The sequence below is a fragment of the Triticum aestivum genome, chromosome 3B (assembly GCF_018294505.1).
Source record: "Triticum aestivum cultivar Chinese Spring chromosome 3B, IWGSC CS RefSeq v2.1, whole genome shotgun sequence".
Classification (NCBI taxonomy): domain Eukaryota; kingdom Viridiplantae; phylum Streptophyta; class Magnoliopsida; order Poales; family Poaceae; genus Triticum; species Triticum aestivum.
This window is the reverse complement of record NC_057801.1, coordinates 464,939,558-464,960,643: the sequence shown is the minus strand read 5'-3', so window position 1 is coordinate 464,960,643 and position 21,086 is coordinate 464,939,558. Positions and strand designations below refer to the sequence as shown.

The following is a 21,086-nucleotide window of genomic DNA, read 5'->3' as shown; positions in this document are numbered from 1 at the left end:
TATGAAGAGTAACAAGTAAAGCTTTGGAAAGACATGCAACATGCATAGGCTCCCCCTACATATATGCAATCATGTAAAGATAGAATATAAGAACATGTGAATGCATAAGGATGACAGAGCAAGCAATGAGTTACATGCATCTTGGCAATATGCATCAGAGCAAATGATGTGAATAGGAAGTGTACCTCCATGTTCATGAATCCTTCTTGCAAACAACATGTACATCAGCAAGAGATCATCATGCACATGAGTATGATGCATATACTTACTTTGTGGTCTTGGGCTGGCTTTAGAAGGAGTCGACTCGAGAAAACAGTGTTAGATAATAAAAGAACACTCTAGATAAAGCAATTTCAGGAAACCACAAGAGTACCAAGACTGGAATGACATGTAATGAGTGATTACTAAGTACTCCGTTTAGATATAGACATGTCCCCAAAGATTTAAAGATATGTAATGAATTCCAAAGATTGTTCTCCCCTTAGGATGGCACAAACACTTTCTCCCCCTGAATCTGATATTGGATAAAGGGAGATGGTAGGGCGAGATAAAATCATAGCTGAAAAAAAACAGAGCTGGCTCCAGAGAAGACAAAGTAAGACAGAAGCAGACTAGAGATCAAACATATTAACATGTCTTTCCCCTCTTGAAGACATGTGACTTCTCTCCTCTTGTTAATGTGCATCATTTAGAAGAGGCTTTGATGCTCTCTCTCTGATAAGCTTTGATGCTCTCTCTCTCCCCCTTTGACATCAATTTCCAAGAAGGGTTTCTTCGGGAATTCAGATCAAGTAGGTTTGGTCCTTGAGAGATACTACAGAGCATCATGTAGTTTAAGATAAGGGTAGACGACAAGAACCATTAAGTGGAGCTGGAGAAGAAATTAAATATGTAGAATGCAATTGCTAAAAGTTTTCTCATCAGTGAAATCGGTAACACCGATCTGTCTCCATCGGTGACACCGAGTTGGTTGTCATGGATGATGCATATCGGTCAGACTAGGTTAGTCCATGTCAGCTATACCGATGAACTATGTACAAGATATCCTTGTGATTCAGTCTAGCCGATAGGCTTGGATCGGTGAGTCCGAGTTCAATGCAGAGGAAAAGTTTTTTCACCTGAGCTCACTTGGAAAATTAAATCTCACAAGGATTTGCAAGGAACTAACTGAAGGATTTGCAATGAATTAAACACAGAATAAAAATAGAAAAGGGATCTAGATGAGGTTTTTTTTGATAAAGGGAAACACAATGACAAGAACACGAAGTAAATGAGCAAAGAAATACTAGATAACTTCATCTAGAAGAGGTCAGCGACAAAGTCACCTATGTTAGAGTATATTGACTTAGGAGTCAAGTGAGATCACTTGATCATAGGTCATACTCATAGTTTAAGCTCAAAAATGGGATTGCCATTTTTCGTTTAAGCATTTTGATGTACTCACATCTTGTTGAGTTGCTTTGGCTCATTTCTTGGAGTAAAGCTTCTCTAAGATGGAATGACATACCTTGGGTTGTGGTGTTGATCATGTCGTTGAACTTGTGTTGGATGCTCAAGGTTGATCTAGTTCATCAACAGTTGGGAGCACCATTTGAAGTTGAAGTTCATATTCCTACATGGGTTATTCTACCAAGGAAGAGCACTTGTGTATCCAAAATGACAATCATGAAACTTGATATGTTGAAATAGTCAAAGGATAAGCTGAGTGAGTTTGTGCTTCCTTGTATTCAACATCCATATAGTAAGGACTTGATGATGTAAAGATTGCTCAAAATGTGAGTGACTTGCAATCTCATAGATTTGAGTTTATCCAAGTGCCTACAAGGGTTAGATAACATGCAAGGGTACAAGTATAGATCCAAGACATATGATCATCATAAGAGAAATATAAAGGACTAGTCATAAAAGGCTCATGCCTTGCATGTATCCAAATGAAGTTTCTACTCCAAGTTTGAGGCATCAATGATATTCAATTCACCTCTCAAATGGCAAAATATTTTCTCATCAAGAGGTTTGCTGAATATATCCGCCAATTGCTTATCGGTACGAACATGTTTAAGATTGATGTCTCCTTTAGCAAAATGACCACGAATGAAGAGATGACGAACTTCAATATGCTTAGTTTGAGAATGTTGCACGGGATTATGAGCAATCTTAATAGCACTTTCATTATCACAAACCAATGGGACATGTTTCACATGTATCCCATAATCTTTAAGAGTTTGGGTCATCCAAAGTAATTGAGCACAACATGATCCGACGGCAATGTATTCCACTTCGGCAGATGATAAGGATACTGAGTTTTGTTTCTTGGAGGACCAAGACATAAGGGACTAGCAAGAAATTGACAAGTACTCTAAGTGGAATTTCTATCAACCTTGTCACCGGCATAGTCCAAATCAGAGTAACCAACAAGATCAAAAGAGGACCTCTTAGGATACCAAATGCCAAAGTTTTGTGTATGAATTAAATATCTCACTATTCTTTTCACGGCCTTAAGACGACATTCTTTGGGGGGCGCATGGTACCGTGCACACATGCACACACTTAGCATAATATCGGGCGGGAGGCACATAAATATAACAATGAACCAATCATAGAGCTGTAAACCTTTTGGTCAACCGATTTGCCATCCTTAGTCAAGTCAAGATGTCCACTCTTAGGCATGGGTGTTTTCATACCTTTGCTTTGTTGCATGTTAAACTTCTTGAAAAGATCCTTCGTATACTTTTTTGAGAAACAAAGGTACCTTCCTTAGTTTGCTTGATTTGCAAACCAAGAAAAAACTTGAGTTCACTCATCATAGACATCTCAAACTTCTCCGACATTAGCTTCCAAACTTTTCACTAAAATGAGGGTTAGTGGATCCAAATATAATATTATCAACATAAATATAGCACACAAATAGTTCACCATTAACCCTTTTAGTAAAAAGTGTAGAATCAATCTTCCCAATTTCAAAGCCTTTTTCAATAAGAAACATGGTCAAGCATTAATACCATGCTCTAGGAGCTTGTTTAAGATCATAAAGAGCTTTGTGAAGTTTGTAAACATGATCGAGTTTCTTGGGATTAACAAAGCCGGGAGGTTTTTTAACATAGACTTCCTCCTCAATTTCACCATTTAGAAAACAACTTTTAATGTCCATTTGGTATAAAGTGATATCATGGTGATTGGCATAAGCAAGTAAGATGTGTATGGACTCAAGTCTAGCAACGGGGGCATATGTCTCACCATAGTCCATACCTTCGACTTGAGTGTAGCCTTGGGAGATGAGATGGGCCTTGTTACGTACAACTTGTCCATCCTCATCTTGCTTGTTTCGAAACACCCATATGGTTCCAATGACATTGTGGTCGTCGTCGGGCTTCTCTACCAATGTCCACACTTGATTCCTCTCGAAATTATATAGCTCTTCATGCATAGCATTCACCCAATCCGGATCTTCTAGAGCTTCTTCTACCTTCACAGGTTCAACACTTGAAATGAATGAGTAATGTTCACAAAAGTTAGCCAGACAAGTTTTAGAGCGAGTGATTCTCCCGGTTTGAATGCCATCGAAGATTTGTTGACGGGATGATCTCTTGAGATTCTTGCTCTAACTCATGAGAGATTTTGTTTGGGTCGGGGTGGAACATCCTCATCATCATCATCTTCTTCTTCATTGTCATTGGCGTTGTCGTTTGCTTGTGGAGGTGTAGAAGGAGGTCGGGTGGATCATCTTGTTGTACTTCATCATTTCCTTCGTCTTGATGTGTTCCACTTGTGGATGCCTCCAAGTCAACTTGTGGTTCACCTTGATGTGAAGTTGAGGCTTCCACTTGAATGGACGAAGTACTCTCCTTCACCTCCATTGGGTGAATCTTGCCAATAGACAAGTCTTGAATTGCTTCTGAAGGATCTTTGTCTCCTACATCAATTGGCAATTGCTCTACTTGCGAGCCGTTAGATTCATCAAACTTCACATCTACCATCTCTTCACATCTACCAAGGATATGATCACCTTTAATAAGCTTATCAAGATTTCGCATGCCCACGTGACCTAACCTTCTATGGCACAACCAATCTTTAGAAGATTTAGCAATTAAGCAAGTTCGAGGTTGAGCTCTCTTAGTGAAATCAACTATGTATAAATCACTTCTATGAATACCGGTAAAGACCATATTATGATTATCTCTTCGAAACACTTGGCAATCTACTTCAGTAAGTAAAACATTGAAACTGAAGTCAGCTAGTCTAGATACGGAAAGTAAATTGTAGCCAAGAGATTCAACGAGCATAACATTTTGAATGGAGCTATCATGGGAGATGGCCACCTTACCGAGGCCAACTAGCTTACCCTTGGAGTTGTCACCAAAAATGACATACTTATGGGGACCATCATTTTCAGCAAGCTCTCGGAACATATCTTTGTCTCAGGTCATATGATCAGTACATCCACTATCAAGAACCCATTCCTTTCCTCCTGCCATATAACCACGAAGGTTAGCCATAAGACCAAAGTGTCGCATCGACTCATCAAGGTCAAAGTCACTATCATCCTCCTCCTCATAGTATCCATGTTCAACATCATCATGCGAATGATCATCACCTAGAGAAAGTGATTCATTAGATGTATGGCCATAACAATATGCATCTTTATGGATTGTAATGACTTGTGAGATGATGCTACTAATGACTCCAACTTCTCCTTTGGCACGCATAAGGTCACAAAGTTCAAAAAGACAATCATCAAATTTAGTATCACTCGATTCATTTTATGAAAAGCAATGGACTTTTGAAGGATCTCTAGGTTTTCCAAGGAATAGTTTGGGAAACGCTCCTCAAGATATATCCATATAGTGTAAGCACATTCAAATGTAGGCAAGCATAGAAGCAAATTTCTAGGCAATCCTCTTATGATAAGATTGATAGTCTAACATTGCGGGCCATGTCATGATACTCAGGGGGGTAGGATACAAGGGATCAATAGGTGGCACACAAGGACTAACAATGTACTTGTTCAAATTTTATTCATTGAAAATCTCAAGCATCTCATTCTTCCAAGCACTATAGAAGTCTCCGTCAAGCATAGGCACTCTATGTCTAATACTCCCAATCGTAGACTCATCCATCTTCCTCCAATGGTGACTAAACCAAAGCAATGGAGACCAATGCTCTGATATCAATTGAGAGGATCGAGAAGAGGGGTATAGAGGGGGGTGATTAGACCCTCAACAAATAAAGATGGCAGTTTTTAAGTTCTTTAAGTTGAGGTGGAGTTTTAGCACAAGTTTAAACATTCATGATACATTTCAAGCAAGCATGGCAAGAGTATGAGCGGCGGAAAGAGTAAAGCATGCAAGTTGCAAGAAAGTAAGGAATGTGATTGGACTGTGCAAACGCAATTGAAGACACTGAGATTTTTGGCGTGGTTCCGATAGGTGGTGCTATCGTAGTCCACGTTGATGGAGACTTCAACCCACGAAGGGTAACGGTTGTGCGAGTCCACGGAGGGCTCCACCCACGAAGGGTCCACGAAGAAGCAACCTCGTCTACCCCACCATGGCCATCGCCCACAAAGGACTTGCCTCACTCGGGTAGATCTTCACGAAGTAGGCGATCTCCTTGCCCTTACAAACTTCTTGGTTCAACTCCACAATCTTGTCAGAGGCTCCCAAGCGACACCTAACCAATCTAGGAGACACCACTCTCCAAAAGGTAATAGATGGTGTGTTGATGATGAACTCCTTGCTCTTGTGCTTCAAATGATAGTCTCCGCAACACTCAACTCTCTCTGACAGATTTGGATATGGTGGAAAGATGATTTGAGTGGAAAGCAACTTGAGGAAGGCTAGAAATAAAGATTCTTGTGGTAGGATTGGTATATCTTGGTCTCAACTCATGAGTAGGTGGTTCTCTCTCAGAAAATGAGCAGTGGAAGTGTAGGCACATTCTGACTGCTCTCTCACAAATGAAGATGTCGGTGGAGGGGTATATATAGCCTCCACACAAAATCCAACCGTTACACACATTTGACCCAACTCAGTGAGACGGAATAGAAGAACTCGGTGAGACCGATTTAGTTCAAAATGTGAATGTTGGGAATCTCGGTGGGACCGACTGGAAAAACTTGGTGGGACCGATGTGCTAGGGCTAGGGCAAAACCTCAACTCAGTGAAGCTAATTGCTTGAACTCGGTGAGATCGATTTCAGCAAAGAGCAAATAGAGAGTTGGACAAGCAAACTCAGTGGGACCGATCACTCATTTGAGTGAGACTGGAATGTTACGAAGGGAAAGAGAGAGATTGCAAGGCCATCTCGGTGAGACCGAGATCCGTATCGGTGTGACTGAACTATTAGGCTTTCTGGCAGTGGCTATGTCAAATGAACTCGGTGGCGCTAGATAGATCAAATAGGTGGGGCCGAGTTTGACTTTGAGTTTTGTACATATTTGGAGTGGGAAAGTGGTTGAGGGTTTTGGAGCAATATCACTAAGCACTTTGAGCAAGTAGACCATTATGCAACACCTCATCCCCTTTTAATTGTATTGGCTTTCCCACGGACTCAATGTGATCTTGGATCACTAAAATATAAATGAAGAGTCTTGAGCTTTTGCCAATCTTTGTCCTTAGCATTTTCAAGGGGTTCCACATCCTCTTGTCCTTACCACGCCATTGTTGAACTCATCTGAAATATACTAGATAAAAGTATTAGTCCAACAAGAGCTATGTTGAAATTAATTACCAAAATCACCCAGGAGCACTTGTGCTTTCAGCTTCACATCCTACTTGTGTAGATGCCCAGGAGAAGATAGAGAAGGCAAAGGCTGCAAAAGCAGCAAAGGCACCAAGTGCCCCAGATGCTTCAGTTGCTAATCTCAATACCAAGCAATATCAACTCAGTTATCTTCTTGAGGCCACTGTGAGGATTGAGAAGAGCTTAGCCACGTTGACTCAGAATCGGGAAAGTCTTGAGCGGATCACTAAGACTAAGCTTGATCCTTATGTGAAGGTCACTGAGATTCAAACCACTTTGGAGAAGCTTCAAGAGGATGCTGAAGACATGGATGATAGATACACGTCAGACACATTCTAGAGAGTGCCAAGGGCACCAAGATCATCAGCCGTGCCAGTTGCCAGAGATTCCAGGACTACACTTTCAGCACCTGCAGCCACTGCCATAGTTGTACCTCCAGTATCAAATCCTCTAGCTCCACAGACTTTTGCAGAGGCATTTGCAGATGGACTCCTCTCCATGTTGTCTACGCACACCGGAGCAACAAGCCGGAAGACCCCTTCAGGAGCTCCCGGAGATCGTGCTTAGAGTGTCGCATAGTATTATATGTTTTCAAACTTTTTGGTAACTTGTTGCCAAAGGGGGAGAAAGTGTATAGATCATAGGCTGGGAGAGAGAGAGAGAGAGAGAGAGACTCCTGCTTTTTGTTGGTTTCATTTGCCACTCTTGCTACTTTAGTCCTTTGGTTGTTTGATTCCTATGCTACTATTTGTGTTATGCTCGTGAGATACTTATGTGATCATGTGTTTGATCATACTATGCTTAATGTGTGCTTACATATCTATCTCTATGACTATTTGTGTATGATCAATCACTTGTATCTTTGGTGATGGGTGCAAGTTATTCAATTCTTATCATTTTGAGCGCTCCATCAAGATGTATGTGACATGGAAGAGTGACCCATGATCCTAACCGATTGTGCATTTGCATTCAAACACAAATTTTAAATAATGCACAAATTTAGGGGGAGCTCTTGCTTATCACATACTTCTCAAAGCGATGATGTATTTCATTCATATTATCATTTGTCGAAGCTTTGATCTATATGTTGTCATCAATTACCAAAAAGGGGGAGATTGAAAGTGCAACTAATCCCCGGGTGATTTTGGTAATTCATAACAACATATAGCTCATTGAACTAATATCTATTCAAATTTAATATTTCATATAGTTCAATGAATGGCATGTCATGGACTAGAGATGTGTACCCCTTGAAACGCTAAGGACAAATATTGGCAAAATCTCAAGACTCTTCATTTCTATTTTAGTGATCCAAGATCACATTGAGTCCATAGGAAAGCCAATACTGTTAAAAGGGGATGAGGTGTTGCTTTATGGTCTACTTGCTCAAAATGCTTTGTGATATTGCTCAAAATACCTCAACCACATTCCCATTCCAAATATGTCCAGAACTCAAAGTCAAACTCGGCCCCACCGAAATATCCTATCTGATGCCACCGAGTTCAGTTGACATAGCCACTGCCAAAACCCTAACTGTTCGGTCACACCGATACGGGTCTCGGCCTCACCGAGATGGCCTTGCATTCTCCCTGTGACATGTTGCACCCTTTCGGTCTCATCGAGTCAGTGCAATCGGTCACACCAAGTTAGCTTGACATTCGCTCTGTTGTCCTATTGCTTCACCTCTATCTCACCGAGTTGATGCAATCGGTGCCACCGAGTTGATGTTTGCCCTAAGCCCTATCACATCGATCACACCGAGTTGTTCCAGTCAGTCCCACCGAGATTCCTAACGTTCACATTTTGAACTAAATTGGTCTCACCGAGTTCTTCTATTCGGTATGACCGAGTTGGGTCAAATGTGTGTAATGGTTGGATTTATGTGGAGGCTACATATACCCCTCCACCGACATCTTCATTTGTGAGAGAGCAGTCAGAACGTGTCTACACTTACACTACTCAATTTCTGAGAGAGAACCACCTACTCATGTGTTGAGACCAAGATATACCAATCCTACCACATGAATCTTTATTTCTAGCCTTCCCCAAGTTGCTTTCCACTCAAATCATCTTTCCACCATATCCAAATCTGTGAGAGAGAGTTGAGTGTTGGGGAGACTATCATTTGAAGCACGAGAGCAAAGAGTTCATCATCATCACACCATCTATTACCTTTTGGAGAGTGGTGTCTCCTAGATTGGTTAGGTGTCTCTTGGGAGCCTCCGACAAGATTGTCGAGTTGAACCATGAAGTTTGTAAGGTCAAGGAGATCGCCTACTTCGTGAAGATTTACCCGAGTGAGGCAAGTCCTTCGTGGGCGATGGCCATGGGGGGATAGACAAGGTTGCTTCTTCGTGGACCCTTCGTGAGTGGAGCCCTCCGTGGACTCGCGCAGCCGTTACCCTTCGTGGGTTGAAGTCTCCATCAACATGGACATACGATAGCACCACCTATTGGAACCACGCCAAAAATCTCTGTGTCTACATTGCGTTTGCACTCTCCAATCCCTTCCCTCTACCTTCATATGGAATGCTTTTACTTTCCACTGCTATACTCTTAGAATTGCATGTGTAGGTTGATTACTTGACTTGTACTAGTTGCTAAAATCTCCCAACAACTAAAAGTGGGAAAATGCTACTTTTTTATTTGGTCCACTAGTCTAATCCCCCCCTCTAGACCTACTTTCGATCCTACAAAGAGGTTCGGGGCAACGGATGCCTTGTGATTGGCCTCATTGCTCGCTTCACCAACCGCTTCGATGCCTACTTCCTCCTCGGCAAGGTCTTCTGGCGTGGGTGCGAGTTCATCGCCTTCACCATGTACAACATCTTCACCAACTTCGACCACATCTTCCCCACCGCCAATGGCACGCACACTCTCCCCTACAACACCGACGAGGAGTGAACATGATGGCGGAGGCAGGAGATGTTAAGTGTTGCCCAATGTAGGGCTACGCTATCTGCAAGGGCGCTACTATAAGCCCTAATATTAATATCTATCTATGTAATGTGTGTCTTCCCTATATATAAGGGAATATATCAAGGGATGTTCTGTTCATGCAATTTGCTTGATATTTATATATCTATCTACATAATGTGTGTGTTCTATTGCTTGCAAGTAGCCGTTCATGTGATTGAGATTAGTGCTAACCATTGCAAACATTAGAGTAGCGCCTGCTCGAGCATCTCCATTTTTTTCTTGAACAAAAAGGGCTGAAACTGATTTGTTTTGGTTAAATCAAACCAATCCAGTAACTAATAAATCCCACACTAAAACACGAGCTCGGTCCGTTTGAAAAAAAAAATCAAAACTTAAAAAAGTTTAAGAATATTTGGCATTCATTTGAACCGTAAAATTTAAATGTTGCAACAAATATTGGAAAACAGAGAAAAAGAGAGAAAGGAAAAGAACAATCTACACACCTGGCATCCCAGTAGATGGCCAAATTTGAACTTGTGCTAAATCATTCACTATTTCTAGAGTTTACATAAAGTAATTCAAATGTAAACTACAAGTGTGTTGTACTTTATTGCCAAATCCGTCACTATTTCTAGGGTTTTCCGCGAAGAAAGTAACAAAAATATGATAAAAACTGCACAAGTACATTTTTTGCATCTTATTTGTTCCACTCACTTCACACAAAACCCCCTCTTTTTAGAAGTTAGAAATGATTTTATTGTAACACACATTTGGAAACTGCCTATTTTGGAAGCTATATTTTAGTGTTATTTTTTAAATACAATTCTCTGAAAATCATGACGCAAATTAATGAGGTCAAATAAGGAAATTTTGTACTGGAGTTGGACCAATAGGGAATTGATTAGGAATTTCTAATGAAGTCCTATTTATATTAAATATAGATTTAAATAGAAAATACATAGAAAAGCTTCATGATAATTACAAAAATTAGCTATTACATAGGCTTGCATATATGAGGAATTTAGGAACTTGAATCAACTCAACTAGAATATTCTATTAATTTATAAGTTTGACTAGAAATGGAAAAATGTATTCGACACTATTCATGCAGGTTGAACGGGCCAACCCAAGACCTTTTCTTTTTGAGAAAACAGATGACCCACGTGTCGCACGGGCTCAGTCCATGGGCTGTGATGCGACGTCAATGGCGCACTTTTGAGGTCCCACTTGTCAGGACGTCATCCAAGTAACGATCAATGATGGGCTTTAACCCAACGGAATGCTTCGTTTGGGCATTTGAGAGGCTGGGGCCAAGGAAGGAGGGAAAAGTGAGGAACGTTTAGGTGGCAGGGTTAAACTGAGGAGAACTAAGGAACTAGGGGTATGAAAATAGAAATCCCCCTTCTATAAGGCGGGGGCTAGAGGCGTGGGTAGTTATCACTACCTTCAATCTGGAACCCCTCACACGAGGTGTTTCCACCATCAATCAGAAGGTATCACCTCAACCATGAGGGCCCGAACCTGGTAAAAACTTTGTGCGTGATCCCTTTGGGGGTCACACTCTCCACCCCTACCGAGACACTCACGGTTTTAGACATCGTCAATTAGCGTGTAATATTAGTCCCACTAATTTGTCGTCATCAATATCAAATCAACAATTAAATGGCACACTACACTTTCACAAACTTTATTGGGCAGTCATCCATATATTAGCCAAACCCCTGAATTACATGGATAGTTGTGCGACAATATTATTTGTTACTTTTCACAACATTGCAAGTGTAGTATTTACTCATGCCTCCAGATTGCCACAAATTTATCCAAACCCAGCATCCACACATGCCATTGATATGATAACAACTAGACTTTTAAAAGAAACCCTTCATCTCATTCCTGAACTCATTGAGATGCTTTTCCTCCACACACTGGGTCATAACCCGGGTGCCCTTCTTCTGCATTGGTGGAGCACCAAGCACCGCGACCGCCATGTAATGTGCGTAGTTGAATGGTATGATATGGCTAGGGGCGCCCCACCCATAGTCGACCTCAAAGAATCCAAGCCTTGTCCAGTCCGAGACAAATAGCACATTGTGCTCGAACGTCAACTGGTATGGATCAATCTTCACATCCCCTGATGCCCACTTGGCAAACTCCAAAGTTAGCCTTGCCTTCCCGTCCCTAATCATCCTGATCACACCAAGCAGCCCCGCCGTGGCAACATCCTTCGCTGTAGACGTCACGGTAACCGGGTAGAAGCAGTTGCCATAGAAGCCCCCATCCTTTGGGAGAACATGTGTGAGAAGGTGTCTGGTGTTTGCGAAGAAGCATATTTTGACCTCGGCTTCTGGACTGTACTTGATGGCCCGAGTTCGAGCTTGCCAAACCTTTGCAATGGCGACATCGAAAGTTGAGCAGTACTGACCCATTACCTGGAAGTATTCGGCCTTGACATGGGCGATACAGTCCGCGCTGACATCTGTGGCGAAATGCTGGAAGCCGAATGACTGGAATGATGGTGGTGGCCCCTGAGGTAACTTGGGTGGGTTCGGGATTACAGCCCGAGCCCATACAGGAGCCACCGTAGGCCTGTCCAGGCCACGCGCTAACTCAGCAATTGCATTGATGAATTGTGCAGCACCAAGCCCGTCTGCGAGGGTGTGGACCGCTACCAAGCCCACAACAAATCCTCCACAAGTGAATTCGGTCACCTGCTATGCACATAGAGAGTTAGAACGAGAAAGGTATAATGAATACATCTAGTTTGCAAACATTTTGCTCCCAAAAAAAATCTAGTTTGCAAACATGCAACATGTCAACACCCGTGCATGCAACATCGGTTAAAATGACAAGGTAGAAAGTTTGCAATATCAGGCCTGAAACCTTGACATTCGTTATTGTTATTCAGATGAAGTGGTTGTATGGAACTTGAGTCAGTGAAGAGACAAATACAGTCAGGCAGTAGTAGTAGACTACCTAAACCATTGTGACGTGTCGGTGCTTCAGTTGTTAGAAATATGTGGTGCCGGCACTTTCTATCTTCCATTACCAACAACGCGATGTATCCTAAAAAAAGGGATGTGGTACAGTTCCACCTAGTTAGTGTATCATATGTGTTACAGTTCAACCACTCTGATATGTAGTCTTGGTTCATTTGGGAGCTGCACTGCTCTGAGAAATGAATCCATTAGAAATACTGTCTTGAAACAACATCTATATTGCGGAAAAAAAAAGGAAACAACATGTGGTTTCTTGAGGTCTGCCTATTTTTTCTTCCTGACTTCAGACGTCCTGAGCTAATTCATGGCGATGGTTTCTTAATGTGGTGGGCTGCTCTCTCTCCCTGCTTGAAATGTCCATGCCCCCTTTTTTTAGCTTAAAACGTTTACTAATACGGACGAGCATTTGCTTAAGAAAAAACGGACGGAAATTGGCAGCATGAGGTAAATATACTAATACCCGATCCGAATATGTATAAATATATGTTGTTGGTGGCTTGAATAAGTTGATGTTCGCTTACTGCCTTTGATCATCGCAGACAAGAAAATGTGAAATGGATGAAAGATGCGGACTGCGAATGCCTATTGCCTAGTAAACGTTTTCTGCAAGGAGCCTCGAACTCATGTAAATATGATGTACGTACGTATATACCTGCATCATGACCGGAATAGTGGTAGGATCAACACCTTCCTCCGGAGCGGGCAGCAGCTCCTCCTCGCAGACCATGAGCGGGTAGTCCAGGCCGTTCACGTCCTCCAGGCTGCAGCCGGCGGCGGCCTCAACGAACCAAGCGCCGTCGCCGGTGCACGCAACGCAGGCCTCGCCAGCCGCCACCGAGCCCACGAAGCGGCCGGCGAACGCGGGGTACTCCACCAGCGCGCGCGACAGCGCGGCGCGGATCACCTCGGCCGGCCTGGCGCCGTCGGCGCTGCGGTCGCCGTTGCGCCGGAACACGTGCAGAGACCGCACGGTGTGGCGCAGCCCGGGCACGTGGTCGATGGCGGACAGCTCCAGCGTCTCTCCCGACGCCGGCGCGGCCGGCACGACGAACGACTGGGATTTCCTTGCCAGGGTGATTGATGACAACATGGTGGCTACGTGCCCAGTGTCAATGTGTGGTGCGAAATGTGGGTAGTGTGAGCCTTCGAGGCAGCACGGGATGCGTATTTATAAACGCCGAAGTCTGGGCTGGGCTGAATGTACGAGCGGCAACCCATCCAAGCTTGCAAAAGCCCAAAGCAGAGACACAATAGAATAATGGGAGCATCCCTCCCGCACACGCGACGCGACCCAGGCACCAACGAGAGCACCACCGGCGGCACCCACGCTCGGGCACGGGGGCGCACGACACGACGAGAAAAGGACGCCACCTCCTCTCCTCCCCCTCCCCTCGTGGTCTCCTCCTCCGCCCTCCCACACCCAAAAAGCTCTAGGGAAACCCCCACGCGCGCGCCTGGTGCCGGATCGGATCGGGGATGTGGGAGTCGGTGGCGCTCACGCTGGCCGGCGCCGCCGGCAACAGCATCGGCAAGGTCCTCCAGAAGAAGGGCACCCACATCCTCCCGCCCCTCTCCTTCAAGCTCAAGGCACCCCTCCCTCCCTCCCCTTATCCATCCCTTCCGGATGCTGGCGCCGCTCTTTACTTGTTAGATAGATGACGCCGCCCTCTTCGCTCTTGTGCAGGTCATACGGGGCTACGCGCTCAACAGGCTCTGGATCAGCGGCTTCCTCCTGGACATGTGCGGCGCCGCCCTCATGCTCACTGCGCTCTCGCAGGCGCCGGTGCGTTGCCTGCTTCCCCATTCCCTTCTGTTTCTCTTCTCGCCCGATGACTGATGCGGCCTTTGTTTTTTTCTCATCAGGTCTCTGTCGTGCAGCCGATTGCCGGCTGCGGCCTCGCCATACTCTGCGTCTTCTCCCATTTTTACCTCAAGGAGGTCATGAATGGCCTTGATTGGCTTGCCATCACAATGGCCGGTCTCGGCACCATAGGTGAGCTACAGTACAGTTACAAGTTCGTCATCATAGTTTTAGTTTTACGTGCAATGGTCACAAGATGGAAATGGATTGGTTAATGGCATTAGGCTAGCATGTATCCATGCACTGACTGGATTTACTCTGCGTTCTGTAACTTCAGGAGTCGGTGTAGGAGGGGAGGAGCAGAAAGTGGAAGAGATTCCCCTTTTCAGTATACCTTGGCTGGTGCTCACCGTTCTCATCTTGTTTGTAGGTACCATACTCTGTGTTGTATTAGTTTTATTACATAGTATGCATTCTACCAAAACAAGTGTAGTTTCTCTTGCACAAACTATTTTGACCATTCTTGCTATAATATTCAAACTCTCACCAACAATTTTAGGCGTGCACCACATGAGTATTACCCTTGTATTTCTATATATAAAAAAATTATGTTTTCTTAACTATTTCTGTGTTATGCCCCCACGAAACTGCTTGCTGGAGTTAGGGAAGTGTTTAGACTGCTCTTTTGTTGGATTAATTCATTCCCGTTTCATTAAAAAACACGTCAATTGGAAAGAACTAATTATATTGTAGGATATTATGGTGGATGATATTATTATAGTGCTGATGGACCCAGATTCTAGCCTGCTACTGATAGCAATTTTGTTTGGTTTATGCCAATTAAGGTTCTGCTCAACACTTGGCTTCATATCTACAAAAAGCAAAGGCGCGAACAAGAGTTGGTGAGCAATTTTTTTTATTTCGGATTCATGTTTCAATATTGCAAATTGACACCTTGCATCAATCCAGACTGGACCTGAAGTGATCGAGGAGGTCATATACGGCTTAGAATCAGGCATTTTGTTTGGGTAATTTATTTTTATCTTTTCCATCTATCACTGTGTTTACAGCCTTATCTACTTAAAGACTTCATTTATTACTTAAACTCAGGCCTTATGTTTACCACTCTGGTTCCCATTTCAATTGATTGAGAGGATTTACTTGGGAGTATACATTTAGGATGAAATAAACAAATGTTACTTCAACCTTTTTTTCTTTTGGTGTACAGTTATGCAGTGACCCAATATGGGAGGATGACTCATAATTCACAACTTATTTCATGTATAGGATTTCATCAGTGATCTCTAAGATGGGATTTGTGATGTCTGAAATGGGCTTTCCGAAGATTGTTGTGCCAGCTGCCATTTCTTGTAGTGTGGCCTGCAGTGCTGTGGGATTTGTTTACCAGGTATGTCTAGTTTACTGGAGATGCGCCTCCCTACTTGTGTGCATCACATAGATGTCCTTTAGTGCGCACTGCAGCCCTGATACTCTGGAGTACACTTCCCTGCTTTTTGTGCGCTCTGGCATTGATGGGGATGTATACAGTGCTTGTATAGTGTTTGTAGAAAACGTAGAGATGTTACTTGCCATCGGTGTTGCATTCGTTAATGATTTATGCACTTGAACAGTGCATTGGAACTATTGAGACTATTGCACTTTGTTAATCTCAACTAATACTGTCGGTGTGCATGCATTTATTGTTTGGCTGTCATACAATCTCTGTCACATCCTTCTGTTTCAAGCAATCTTCAGCTGATTGCATTCCTTTCGTAGAACCTGCACATGTGGGCCATTGTGGGGACATTTAAAGCAGATTTGATTTGTGAACCTGGAAAGCATCAAATTGTTGGAATGGCGTGAGGGATCGTTGCTTCTTGTTGGGGCTCTGTCTTGAGCTGGAAGACGTCCTTGAACAAGGAGAACTGTATCATCCCATTCATCTTTTTCCATGTATGCCACAACTGTTGTGTTACCGGCGATTCCAAGTTTATCTTGCTGTCCATTGTGCCATGGTGGCAGGTGAGCAGTTTCTTTGATGGTCATCAACATGAGTCCCTGCATGGAGGCGTTCTAGAGGTATCTCCGTGCTAAAGAAAAAAGGTTGTTCAGTGTTGATCTATATTCAGGTGGCCACTCAGTCTGTTGGTTAGATACCTCTAGATCACCCCTTGCAAAGACTCACGCCAACAAGGTTTGGAGACTCCACTTGCTGAGTTGCCATTGTACAATGAACGATATGGCCGTCTTGGTATGGACGATAACACAGTAGTTGTGGTGGTAGGAAGATGAATGAGATGGTATACTATTACTTGTTCAAGGACATTGTCCTGCTCTATAGAGACTCATCCCGAAGCAGCCATCTCTCACCTCACTTTAAATGACTCTTTGTTGGATTCACAGACCAAATCCTCTTACTCCCTCCAGATGGGAATATAAGTCTGGCATGGGAACTTAGGTCGTCAATTTAGCTACTGAAGCACGTATAATATGCCTCAAAAAATATATTGCTAGAAACTTCATTCGACGATGAATCTAAAAATATATATTTTTATAACATGCAGCATGTTTTTCGCTAATCAAATTGAAGACCTAAATATCTGTGCGTGACTTATATTCCCATCCAGATGGAGTAGAAAAAATCTGTCAAATTGGCAAACAAGTGCACATATGCTGCACAATGACATTACCTACCGAGGTGCATTAGTTCAAACAATTTATTCATAGTTTTTATGTAGTGTTTCTTGAAAACATGTGCTCGTTAATCAAACTCTTAAGCCAATCTTATGACACCACCATAACATGAATATTAGGGTACCACCATATGGGTGCAAAGAGGAGCGGAGTATTTTTTTCTCGGTGAAGCAGGAACATGGGTGTGACCTTCAATGGAGCCGCATAGTGATGTCACATAATGTTTGCTGATACTACAATTGAGCTATAAATCTTGCTTATTGTAAATCATATCACACTGCTTCCTTTTTGCTGCTGAGACCGATCTTTTTATTCTAAAAAGAGAAACTGATTTTGCAAAAAAAAAATTCCAAAATTTACTAGTACTACTTTATAATCCATTGACATTGATGATCTGCAAAATTTTAAAATTTAGTTGTTTGCAATTTGTTTTCTCAGATTGCACTAATATATTGGACCCATCTTATGAAATATTAGTAAATTTGTTTTCTTATGAAATATCAGTATATTGGACCCATTTTAAAATTTAGTTGTTTGCAATTTGTTTCAACATTTGTCATAAAGACTTATCTAGTTATCTTTCAATGCTTCTGCTCTGGTTTTGCTTTGTATTCCACTAATGAGACATCGCGCTTGTGCAGACTCGAGGTCTCAAGCATGGGAGGGCAATTGTTGTGTCCACGTGTACATCGGTGGCATCTATTGTGTCTGGTGTTGTGGCTGGTATGGTTGCACTTGACGAACATCTGCCGACAGCTCCTGCAGGACGTTTTTTTCTCCTGCTTGGATGGTAATATCTTTATACTACATCGTGTTTTTCTTTCTGTGTTGTGCGCTATTATTGCTTGGATGGTAATATCATTCCCTTCTCCCTGCTTCAGTACTTAGCTACTATAATGTACGTACATTTTTTTTCAATGCCTGCACCTTTAGGGCTGTTGCATTGGCAATGTATCAGATAACCATGATACTGTCTAAGCTATGAATTTTGCCATTGTGATCATGAGGGAGGGCTGCGTGGTGGGGTAGGGGGTACGGCGGTGCAACACTTCACATACATTGTGGACAAAGTGATGATAGGCAATACTGGGGGCGGCAGAGAACCTCTTCTTCTACTATCTCCGTCCCAAAATATAAGACGTCTTTGCAGTTCAATTTGAACTGCAAAAAAGTCTTATATTATGGGACGGAGGTAGTATATGGCAGCATCTCCTTGATAGATCTAGCAGTGGTAGGACCACCCATGTCCAAATCTGGGGATGGTTGTGCATCCGAGGCCAAGAGGCTCCACTGTCGCATTTTACACTTGCAGCACAGCTCTGGGGTTTGTACCAGCTGAGCAGAAGCTGGGAAACAGTCACTGCCTCATGCTGTGGGTAGATCTGGTGAGATGGAGACGAAAGGTTAGCCGCCTACAACCACATGCACCATCTCGTGGAAGGTGCAGAGAGGGAGGCAGCAATGGATAATCTCATGCAGGTCTAAAGTGTGTGAGGTGGCATTAACGTGGGGGAAGGTGACAGTGCTGGAGTAGAGGAAGGGAGGCTTCCAGAGCCAGAGTAGTGAGTGTTTGGCGCAATTCACAATTTTGCAGTTGGAGGGATGTCTGTGAAACTGATTTGTGATTTCGCGCTGTGTGTGTGTGCCGGGGGGGGGGGGGGGGTGGCAATCTGAGCCATCTCTTGTAGTGAGAATATATCAAGTTCTTTCTCAGTCTAGTGAGGTTACTGATATGCAAAATTGAGCTTTGCTGAAATATCTATTGTATACTGGGTAATAGGTATGCAATAGACTAGGACAATAACACCAGCAGTGTACCGTGTAAGGAGTCATATCCTCTTTATTGACGAAATGTATTGAACAAATGTGTTGTCTCTCCGTGCTCTCTGGCCTCAGCTTCAGTTCTGAGAATTGGCTACTGTGAGGGACACTAAAGAGTCGGTTCTCCTTTCAGGTTCTTCATTATTACGGGGGTGATACTTCTTGTTACTTCAACCCGATTGATTGCGCGCCTACCTAAGCCTGTGCAGAAGTTTTTGAAGAGTAATATGGAGCGTTCACACAGCATCAGGAGGCCTGGACCAGCCCGAGGGAAGGATCCCAACCAAAGCACAACAATCCATGCATCGACATTACATATACTAACCTCTACAGGAAAAGAGAAGGCCTAGAACAGCTGCTGGTAGAGCAAGATTGTCTTAACACCTTTGATGGGTCATGTTGTCGTTTAAATCATTATGTGGATGTACAAGTCTAGAGTAGCATCTTAAAAGTTTGGGCCGGTTGCTCATATACTGACTGCCCTTGTTATAGGTCTAACAGAAGTTTGGAAAATCTCCTGTGAATTTTGGTCAAGTTACATATCATCCTGTGGTGAGTTGTAAGTGGTATATTCATTTGTTCTCTTCCCTTTCGAATCTTGTGTTTGCATGTTTGTGCTTCGCTTGCAGCACTATTATCTTTTGCTTTGAGAATGCGTGGGAAGGGGCATGTATGTCATGTTTGGATGTTTTGAGCTACTTGATACAGAATTCTTGATATGTGTAACACCCCGGTGTAATAATGCTACAGTAACTCTTGGGGTTAAGTTAATCTTTTTGCTAAACATGTGCCTGATCATTATTGTCTCATGTTCTTTCACATTCCAGTTGAATTCAAATTCAAATTTTGTCTGAAATTCAAAATGCTCAGACATGAAAACAAAAATGTTCATCATGTGCAGAATAATCCACAACTAATATTGGTGGTGAACCAACATTTTTTGCAAAAGGTTTAAGTGGCCTAAGCTACTTCAAACAGTGGCCTAAGAAATAAATTAAATGCCTTTTTAATTTATAAAAATGGCAAACTATTTCTAAAGCCTCACAATCTTTTTTGGCAGTGCCCAATCATTATTTGAAATTGTTTTGGCCAGTGGCATAATTTTTGTAAAGTCAATAGTGGCTAAAGGCAGAGGCAAAAGTTGCTAAAAAAAAGAGAAAAGAAAAGGAGAAAAGGAAAAAGCAGAGGGGAGAGAAAGCCCATGCCCCACTTGGGCTTCGGCCCACCCGCGCTAGCTGCCTAGCTAGGCCGGCCCATGCCCCCTCCCCGGTCGCTCTCCCCTCCCTCCTGTTCCCCCGGTGCGCGCCGCTACAGGGGCTCGTCGCCGCCCGACCACCTCGCCGGCAACGCCGCGGGTGGATAAGAGCCTCCCCCTCCGGCTCCTCGAGACCTCCCCCACCTACCTCCACCCACTCCTAGATTCCCCTCGCCCTCTCTGCCTCTGCCTCTCCCCACCAGATCCCCTCTCGAGCTCTCTCCATCTGCTCCGAGCGCCATCGCCGCCGCGTCTTCGTCATCTCCGCGGCCACCGTGCCTTCGACGCGGCCTGGCCGTGCTCCTCGGCATCGCCGTGGACTGCCGCGTCTTCTGAAGCCGCTGGAAGGAGCCGAGGAGCTCTGCGTCGCCGACCACGTCGTCGTCTTCCTCGGGTTGCCGGCGATCCCCTTCTTCCCCGACGAACACCGTAGACTCCTGCTGCTCCTAAACTACCACGGGCCTTTCTTGCGCCGCGCGGTGAGCCCCTATTCCCCTTCCCTCGCTCCCCTGGACTCGTGCGCCCCCGTAGCCACCGCGTCCGCCATGGCCGAGCTCAGCTCCGCCGCATAGCACACCGTCGTCGCTGTGGGCGTCGTCATGCTCATCCGAGCACACGAGCGTGCTCAGGGCGTCTCCCTGGTGCCGCCCGAGCCTCTAGCTCGTCTCCCTGCGCCCTCTAGCTCTGTTTCCGTCGCTGCCCGATCTCCGGCGTCCGCCTCGCTGCTCGCCGCCGTCATTTTAGTCCATCTCCGGTCGTGCTAGTGCCACCGCTGGATGCGCCGTCTCGTGCACGTTCGAACGCGGCCATCCGCGTCCAAAATGATGGCCTATGGCCATTTTCCGGTGGATCCCGAGCCGCG

At 44.0% G+C, this 21,086-nt stretch overlaps 2 protein-coding genes across 4 annotated transcripts; one reads left to right on the top strand and one right to left on the bottom strand.

Annotated features, from left to right (window-relative positions):
* Positions 1 to 11,333: 11,333 nt before the first annotated feature.
* On the bottom strand, positions 11,334 to 13,776 carry LOC123065535 (acyl transferase 5). Its single transcript, XM_044488793.1, has 2 exons — positions 13,306 to 13,776; positions 11,334 to 12,365 (listed from the first exon to the last, which is right to left on the bottom strand). Exons 1-2 carry the CDS (start codon positions 13,741 to 13,743, stop codon positions 11,526 to 11,528), a joined length of 1,278 nt encoding a protein of 425 aa, XP_044344728.1. The 5' UTR covers positions 13,744 to 13,776; the 3' UTR covers positions 11,334 to 11,525.
* A 146-nt stretch (positions 13,777 to 13,922) lies between these two features.
* LOC123070389 (probable magnesium transporter NIPA9) lies at positions 13,923 to 19,582 on the top strand. Of its 3 annotated transcripts, XM_044493594.1 has the most exons (10): positions 13,924 to 14,240; positions 14,338 to 14,436; positions 14,517 to 14,646; positions 14,792 to 14,880; positions 15,300 to 15,356; positions 15,424 to 15,482; positions 15,742 to 15,862; positions 17,790 to 17,938; positions 19,103 to 19,330; positions 19,462 to 19,582. In XM_044493594.1, the coding sequence occupies exons 1-9, from the start codon at positions 14,130 to 14,132 to the stop codon at positions 19,317 to 19,319; spliced, it is 1,032 nt and encodes a 343-aa protein (XP_044349529.1). In that variant the 5' UTR covers positions 13,924 to 14,129; the 3' UTR covers positions 19,320 to 19,330; positions 19,462 to 19,582. The 3 variants fall into 3 exon arrangements, with proteins under 3 accessions (XP_044349530.1, XP_044349529.1, XP_044349528.1); XM_044493595.1 differs by having other exon boundaries at positions 13,923 to 14,240; positions 14,792 to 14,856; positions 19,103 to 19,582; XM_044493593.1 differs by having other exon boundaries at positions 13,925 to 14,240; positions 19,103 to 19,582.
* The last annotated feature ends 1,504 nt before the right edge of the window (positions 19,583 to 21,086 follow it).

Excerpts from the sequence above, each read along its gene's own strand:
- LOC123065535 (XM_044488793.1), bottom strand. The coding sequence starts at position 13,743 with ATGTTGTCATCAATCACCCTGGCAAGGAAATCCCAGTCGTTCGTCGTG. Across the intron at positions 12,366-13,305 it reads CTATTCCGGTCATGATGCAG|GTGACCGAATTCACTTGTGG; the intron begins GTATATACGTAC and ends TGTGCATAGCAG.
- LOC123070389 (XM_044493594.1), top strand. The coding sequence starts at position 14,130 with ATGTGGGAGTCGGTGGCGCTCACGCTGGCCGGCGCCGCCGGCAACAGC. Across the intron at positions 14,241-14,337 it reads CCCTCTCCTTCAAGCTCAAG|GTCATACGGGGCTACGCGCT; the intron begins GCACCCCTCCCT and ends GCTCTTGTGCAG. Across the intron at positions 14,437-14,516 it reads CTGCGCTCTCGCAGGCGCCG|GTCTCTGTCGTGCAGCCGAT; the intron begins GTGCGTTGCCTG and ends TTTTCTCATCAG.